This window comes from Oncorhynchus mykiss, chromosome 10 (genome assembly GCF_013265735.2).
Source record: "Oncorhynchus mykiss isolate Arlee chromosome 10, USDA_OmykA_1.1, whole genome shotgun sequence".
In the NCBI taxonomy this organism is placed as follows: domain Eukaryota; kingdom Metazoa; phylum Chordata; class Actinopteri; order Salmoniformes; family Salmonidae; genus Oncorhynchus; species Oncorhynchus mykiss.
Window position 1 is genome coordinate 13732516 of NC_048574.1, and position 8726 is coordinate 13741241.

The 8726-nt window shown below is 42.2% G+C and overlaps 1 protein-coding gene across 1 annotated transcript in view; it reads left to right on the forward strand.

Annotated features, from left to right (window-relative positions):
- LOC110534850 (serine/threonine-protein kinase 32A) overlaps positions 1 to 4302 on the forward strand; it is a 99784-nt gene extending 95482 nt beyond the window's left edge. The window contains exon 14 of the mRNA XM_036934555.1: positions 274 to 4302. Within this exon, the coding sequence (XP_036790450.1) occupies positions 274 to 391 (118 nt within the window). The 3' untranslated portion in view covers positions 392 to 4302. The remainder of the gene's footprint in view (positions 1 to 273) is intronic.
- The last annotated feature ends 4424 nt before the right edge of the window (positions 4303 to 8726 follow it).

The following is an 8726-nucleotide window of genomic DNA, read 5'->3' on the forward strand; positions in this document are numbered from 1 at the left end:
CAATGTGGGTTGCCAAAGAACTGTTACATCCTTCTAATAAAATCGGCAGAGCAGTTAGGCCTAAATTAAATGGCTGAAGGCAAAAGTATTGGCCCACAGTCAACATGACATATTTACAGCAACGGTTGCGATAATGAATCCTGTATGTGTCCCCTACTACTGAGTAACTCCTTGAATGTATGTAACATGATAGAATTTGATGAAAACCCTTTTTAATTTACATATCATTACCAGATAGCGAAACATCTAGCTTTTGTGTGTTTCACCTGATAGGTCAAAGAAGGCTGTAGTGGGAACAGAAGCAACAGGCCTCACCACGACAGAGAAGAACAAGGCTATTGAAGACGGACAGAACAATAACGTGGACCCGGCAGCCTACATATCAGGATAGTGGACTACGGCTTTAGCCCGAAGTCGCTACGTGTATCTGGCCGCAGCTTGTAGATCAACACCCAATCTCCCACTCTCCCTCTGCCGCCGGCCGGTGTAGGCACTCAGATTGACCTTTAACCCTGACACATTCCCCAACAGCCAGCCACTATACCCAGACTGCTGGAGGTCACATAGACTACTACTTTACAGAGTGAGTGGCACCTGACCTAGAGCAGACAGACAGACCCTGGCTCGTTCTTCTTTTCCTAGCCCAGGGATGTGGCCTCTCAGTGGTCACCCCTTCTTACACTCTGCCCTACCCTGACTTGGTCTGACTTGGCCTGATGCACCATGATGCCCTGGAGCTCCCCTCCCTCCACCAAGTCAGCCAGGCCCAGAAAATAATTTGCCTGCCAACCCAGCAGGAAGCAGAGACAGACAGGATACAGCCACCATGCCTGATAAGCTGAGGCTAGGCTCAGTTCAGGAAGAAAATGAAGCCTGATGTTGACAAATAGGATACTATGTCTCCAGTACATGAAAACAGAGAAAGGGGGTGTAAGTTGCCTCACAAAAAAATGAATAATAATTAGAGATGAGATATACTGCCTTTGTTTTCAAGACACCAACCACATATTCCTCTTGGAATACAAAGGGAACCACTGACTTCAGCAGAGACAGAGTTTACTTAATGAGTCTCTGTGATGACGTTAGGCATCACTTGTGCCTCTCAAGCAAACCAAGATGATGGGTACTTGACATGGACATTTGGGATATAAATATTTATAGATAAATAGATATTTATTGTCTGTTCCGCACAGAAAATAGCTTTGCACACGCTTCTCCATTAATCGTAGAGGTCAAAGTGTAGTGTATGAATTGTCATTCTCTTCTGTTTAATATAGGGGTGCCGTATAGCTACTACTGTATATGACACCTGATTGGTTTCCCCATGCAGACAATGATCATCATATATGTAGTCTAATTGAAGTCACCATCCTGTTGTTCAATATGTGCTTGGAAAATAGCTTTGCCAGTCTTTTGACCCTTTCTGCAATACAATGACATATTATCCAAGGCTTTCCCTGTCCCAGGTTATCAGATCTCCTATTGGCACCTTTATAACAACCATTATCGGTCCAGATATTCTAATTATTGTAGGTTTTGATAAATGTATGTCATTCAAGGGCCCAATGAAAGCAGAGTTGTAAAATGAGTACTCTATTTTGGTTTTTCATTTGTTGTCACTGTGTGGACTATTACCTGTAAATGTGGTCAAGCAGCGATTATAAAAGTTGTGCCTTAATGTAATACTTTTCTTTGGGACCCCAACCTTATTATTTTATTAAATACACAAAATGAGCAGTTAGGTAACATCTGGGAATTCATAAGGAAAAGTTCACAAGTGTTTTTTTTTTTGCTATTGAAAAGTAGTTACCTAACTAACTGCTTGTTTGTTTGTTTTTCTTTGAATAAATAGCCAGATAAGAACTGTGGCCTTGTGTGGATTTAGCAACAGTTGGAGGCATTGTTTAAAAAGACTGAAAAACATCATTGTAAAAGAGAAAAAAAGAGTTGCATTCATCTCCTCCTGTGCAGACTGCCTTGGGTCATACCACAGCACTTCCCAATCCTATTACCTGGAGCTGTGCCCCTATATATGGAGTATAGTGGTTATGCTGGGTATGGGGCGGCAGGGTAGCCTAGTGGTTGGACTAGTAACCGGAAGGTTGCAAGTTCAAACTGAGCTGACAAGGTACAAATATGTCGTTCTGCCACTGAACAGGCAGTTAACCCACTGTTTCTAGGCCGTCATTGAAAATAAGAATTTGTTCTTAACTGGCTTGCCTAGTTAAATAAAGGTAAAATAAAAAATAAAATAAATAAAAATATGGAGTATAGTGGTTATGATGGGTCTGTACCTCTATATGGAGTATAGTGGTTATGATGGGTCTGTACCTCTATATGGAGTATAGTGGTTATGATGGGTCTGTACCTCTATATGGAGTATAGTGGTTATGATGGGTCTGTACCTCTATATGGAGTATAGTGGTTATGATGGGTCTGTACCTCTATATGGAGTATAGTGGTTATGGTGGGTCTGTACCTCTATATGGAGTATAGTGGTTATGATGGGTCTGTATCTCTATATGGAGTATAGTGGTTATGGCGGGTCTGTACCTCTATATGGAGTATAGTGGTTATGATGGGTCTGTACCTCTATATGGAGTATAGTGGTTATGGTCCTAGAGGGGAAGTCAAGAGCATACCAATCACACTACTGACTGAGTGGGAATCATCATCTCCTGGAGCACATAGAGAGAGGATGAGAGAGAAAAGGAGGGGGGATTGAGAGAGATATATGGGGGAGAGAGAGTGGAGAAAAGAGAAAGGAGAAAGGACAGAGAGGAGGTGTTGAGAGAAAGCGGCAGAGAGAGGGATGGGTGAGAGAGGGAGGGAGAAGGAGAGTTGTGTACATAACCTGTGAAAACAAGGTGATGAGTTTGCCAGAGAAATAGCTCAGAGGGTTATTAACCCTCAACTACACTAGACCTGTCATTGAAGGTTAAACACTAGACCTGTCATTGAATGTTAAACACTAGACCTGTCATTGAAGGTTAAACACTAGACCTGTCATTGAAGGTTAAACACTAGACCTGTCATTGAGGGTTAAACACTAGACCTGTAGTTGAGGGTTAAACGCTAGACCTATAGTTGAGGGTTAAACACTAGACCTGTCATTGAGGGTTAAATGCTAGACCTGTCATTGAGGGTTAAACACTAGACCTGTCATTGAGGGTTAAACACTAGACCTGTCATTGAGGGTTAAACACTAGACCTGTCATTGAGGGTTAAACACTAAACCTTTAGTTGAGGGTTAAATGCTAGACCTGTCATTGAGGGTTAAATGCTAGACCTGTCATTGAGGGTTAAATGCTAGACCTGTCATTGAGGGTTAAACACTAGACCTGTCATTGAGGGTTAAACACTAGACCTGTCATTGAAGGTTAAACACTAGACCTGTCATTGAGGGTTAAACACTAGACCTGTCATTGAGGGTTAAACACTAGACCTGTCATTGAGGGTTAAACACTAGACCTGTCATTGAGGGTTAAACACTAGACCTGTCATTGAGGGTTAAACACTAGACCTGTCATTGAGGGTTAAACACTAGACCTGTAGTTGAGGGTTAAACGCTAGACCTGTAGTTGAGGGTTAAACACTAGACCTGTCATTGAGGGTTAAATGCTAGACCTGTAGTTGAGGGTTAAACACTAGACCTGTCATTGAGGGTTAAATGCTAGACCTGTCATTGAGGGTTAAACACTAGACCTGTCATTGAGGGTTAAATGCTAGACCTGTCATTGAGGGTTAAATTCTAGACCTGTCATTGAGGGTTAAACACTAGACCTGTCATTGAGGGTTAAACACTAGACCTGTCATTGAGGGTTAAACACTAGACCTGTCATTGAGGGTTAAATTCTAGACCTGTCATTGAGGGTTAAACACTAGACCTGTCATTGAGGGTTAAACACTAGACCTGTCATTGAGGGTTAAATTCTAGACCTGTCATTGAGGGTTAAACACTAAACCTTTAGTTGAGGGTTAAAAGCTAGAATTAATGATGGCAGATAGATAAATAAATTCCATCTCTATGCTTGGTGTGTGATCAATGTTCTATTATGTACTGCAATGAAACACTGCCGCCTGGTGTTTGTGAGTAGTGTACTTAAACACATTTTACCTTGGCATCAAGGGCAGTTTATTTAGTCCCTGCCAACAGTAGACTGAGAAAACAGGATTTAGTTGTACTCAGATGTCAAAGACGTGAAATGAAATATGGTGTTTACAAAAATCCTTTCACCTTTAATTTATTTATGTCTATGCTAATCCAGTAATCTATTTCAAATAAAGATGAGGATAAGAAAATGTGGTCACGACTAACTGTGTGTACAATGGTAGTATTTGTGCCATGCCGAGGGTTGGATGAGTCCGTGTTAATGATGTGTCACTGATATGTTGGAACTGAGGTAAGCACTACTGAGAATGTACTGTTTTTTAAAGTATTGGTTTTGCCCTTTATGCCTGAATTGGCACAGGGGAACCACAGAACACCCACAATAAAATGATCTAGAGAGAGAGAGAGAGAGAGAGAGAGAGCGCTGTGTGCTCTCTGTCTCTCTAGAACACTCTTATGTTGTGTGTAAATCCCTCAGTAGCCTTAACAGCTAGCTATCTGGATGAGTGACAGGGCTCTAACACATTAGGGACCTTATCAATGTGAGCCAAAAGGACAAACTGATGAAAACAGTGATAAATCAGACCCATACACAGCACTGGGTGGGACAGAGACACACTGGAGAACGGCACCAAAGAGAATAGGCTAAGTATAGCACCCCCCAGACTACCCATACAATCAAGTGTAGTCCCGTGGAAACAGGAAGCACAGTTTAGGCTTGATTCGTTTGTCTGATGTGTTTTTATGAGAGGGCTTGGGTGCACTTCCTCCTCCAGATTTGGCTCCAGTATTTGTTGTTACAGATATAAGATCTTAATTTGATCACCATGTTGCAGGAGAACTTTCCGCAATGCAGGAAATGTAAAACTTTAGTGTATTTCATGTTTAAAAAGGCATCTGAAGTTTGTAATTTCCACTTTGACATTTCAGACTTGATTTTCCCTTACGAAGAATCAACCCCTACAAAAATGTCCATGAATTATAATCCACATAATAATTCAAATTTCCCGTTGCTGCAGGATTATTTTCCTGTTGTAGCAAACTGACTCATATTAAGATCCTACATCTGTACAAAGAATGGTGAGCTCAACAAGTAATTTGGGGGGAACCATTTTAGCCACTGTTTCCTTAGTGAATATCACTGTATGCTTCAAAGCTGTGCATGCACTGAGGTTTTGTCATAGGGCACTTTCAGGCCTTTATGTAGCCTGTGCTGAGTTTATCATACTGCTATGCACCTCTCATTATTTCTGAGCTCCTACACCCCTTAGAAAAACAGTGGTTATGTTCAGAGCTGCTTAGGTCATTGTGCACTACAGCCAAAGTTGTGCTGCCTGTATCTGATTATTAACTCTCCTATACTGAAGGACAAACATGTATTGTAATCTAGATGGGTTTTGGTTCTACCTCGGCCCTGATACTAAAAGCTATAGTATCAGTTGTTGATCTTGCCAGATATGAAGTCAAAGCTATAGTCCTCGAGTCGCGAACCCAGATATCATTATGTGACCTCTCTCTCTCTCTCTCCCACCTTCAATCGTGTTCCTCAGCAGATGAAGGAGGAGACATTACCTGTTAATACAGCAAGTTACACGCTTCATGTGGTTTTCCCATTCACTGCAACTCTGACTGTGGCCAAATTCTCCCCAGATCCCCTTCAAGACAAACACCTATCACTCTTCCATGGTGGGCTCTGATCTCTGAACTGATCCATCACTCTTCCATGGTGGGCTCTGATCTCTGAACTGATCCATCACTCTTCCATGGTGGGCTCTGATCTCTGAACTGATCCATCACTCTTCCATGGTGGGCTCTGATCTCTGAACTGATCCATCACTCTTCCATGGTGGGCTCTGAGCTCTGAACTGATCCATCACTCTTCCATGGTGGGCTCTGATCTCTGAACTGATCCATCACTCTTCCGTGGTGGGCTCTGATCTCTGAACTGATCCATCACTCTTCCATGGTGGGCTCTGATCTCTGAACTGATCTATCACTCTTCCATGGTGGGCTCTGATCTCTGAACTGATCCATCACTCTTCCATGGTGGGCTCTGATCTCTGAACTGATCCATCACTCTTCCATGGTGGGCTCTGAGCTCTGAACTGATCCATCACTCTTCCGTGGTGGGCTCTGATCTCTGAACTGATCCATCACTCTTCCACGGTGGGCCCTGATCTCTGAACTGATCCATCACTTTCCAACATTCACAGGGTAATCTGGGTGTTTCCTTGAATGAGATACACTGAGTATACAAAACATTAGGAACGTCTTACTATTATTGATCTGCAGCCCTTTTTGCCCTCAGACAGCCTCAGTTGGTTGGGCCATGTACTCTACAAGGTGTCAAAAGCACTCCACACAGATACTGGCCCATGTTGACTTCAATGCTTCAATGCCAAGTTGGCTGGATTTCCTTTGGATGGTGGACTGTTCCTGACACACAGAAGAAACTGTTGAGCGTGAAAAACCCATTGCCGTTCTTGACACACCTGGCACCTAATAACATAGGCACTTTTTTATGGAACCGTTATTTAACTAGGCAAGTCAGTTAAGAACAAATTCTTATTTACAATGACAGCCTACCCTGCCCAAACCCGGATGACACTAGGCCAATTGTGCACCGACCTATGGAACTCCCAATTACAGCTGGATGTGATACAGCCTGGAATCAAACCAGGGACTGTAGAGACACCTCTTGCACTGAGATGCAGTACCTTAGACCGCTGTGATACAGCCTGGAATTGAACCAGGGACTGTAGGGATAACTTTTGCACTGAGATTCCGTGCCTTAGACCGCTGTGCCACTCGGGAGCCCACTTAAATATTTTGTCTTGCCCATTCACCCTCTGAATGGCACACATACAGTTGAAGTTGGAAGTTTACATACACCTTAGCCAAATACATTTCAACTCAGTTTTTCACAGTTCTTGACATTTAATCCTAGTAAAAATTCCCTGTTTTAGGTCAGTTAGGAGCACCACTTTAATTTAAGAATGTGAAATGTCAGAATAATAGCAGAAAGAATGATTTATTTCAGATTTGATTTCTTTCATCACATTCCCAGTGGGTCAGAAGTTTGCACACTCAATTAGTATATGGTAGCATTGCCTTTAAATTGTTTAACTTGGGTCAAACGTTTCGGGGTAGCCTTCCACAATCTTCCCACAATAAGTTGGGTGAATTTTGGCCCATTCCTCCTGACAGAAGTTGTGTAAATGAATCAGGTTTGTAGGCCTCCTTGCTCGCACACGGTTTTTCAGTTCTGCCCACACATTTTCTATGGGATTGAGGTCAGGGCTTTATGATGGCCACACCAATACCTTGACTTTGTCCTTAAGCCATTTTGCCACAACTTTGGAAGTATGCTTGGGGTCATTGTCCATTTGGAAGACCCATTTGTGAACAAGCTTTAACTTTAACTGACTGATGTCTTGAGATGTTAATTCAATATATCCACATAATTTTCCTGCCTCATGATGCCATCTATTTTGTGAAGTGCACCAGTCCCTCCTGCAGCAAAGCACCCCCACAACATGATGCTGCCACCCCCGTGCTTCACGGTTGGGATGGTGATCTTCGGCTAGCAAGCCTCCCCCGTTTTCTTCCAAACATAACAATAGTCATTATGGCCAAACAGTTCTATTTTTGTTTCATCAGACCAGAAGACATTTTTCCAAAAAAGTACAATCTTTGTCCCCATGTGCCGTTGTAAACCGTAGTCTGGCTTTTTTATGGCGGTTTTGGAGCAGTGACTTCTTCCTTGCTGAGCGGCCTTTCAGGTTATGTCGGTATAGGACTCGTTTTACTGTGGATATAGATACTTTAGTACCCGTTTCCTCAAGCATCTTCACAAGGTCCTTTGCTGTTGTTCTGGGATTGATTTGCACTTTTGTTCATCTCTAGAAAACAGAACACGTCTCCTTCCTGAGCGGTATGACAGCTGCGTGGTCCCATGGTGTTTATACTTGCGTACTATTGTTTGTACAGATGAACGTGGTACCTTCAGGCATTTGGAAATTTCTCCCAAGGTTGAACCAGGCTTGTGGAGGTCTACAATTTTTTTCTTAGGTCTTGGCTGATTTCTTTTGATTTTTCCATGATGTCAAGCAAAGAGGCATTGAGTTTGAAGGTAAGCCTTGAAATACAGCCACAGGTACACCTCCAATTGACTCAAATTATGTAAATTAGCCTATCAGAAGCTTCTAAAGCCATGACATAATTTTCTGGAATTTTCCAAGCTGTTTAAAGGCACAGTCAACTTAGTGTATGTTAACTTCTGACCCACTGGAATTGTGATACAGTGAATTATAAGTGAAATAATCTGTCTGTAAACAATTGTTGGAAAAATGACTTGTGTCATGCACAAAGTAGATGTCCTAACCGACATGCCAAAACTATAGTTTGTTACCAAGAAATTTGTGGAGTGGTTGAAAAACAAGTTTTAATGACTCCAACCTAAGTGTATGTAAACTTCCGACTTCAACTGTATACAATTCATGTCTCAAGGCTTACAAATCCTTATTTAACCTCCTCTTCATCTACACTGATTGAAGTGGATTTAACAAGTGACATCAATAAGGGATCATAGTTTTCACCTGGATTCACCTGGTCA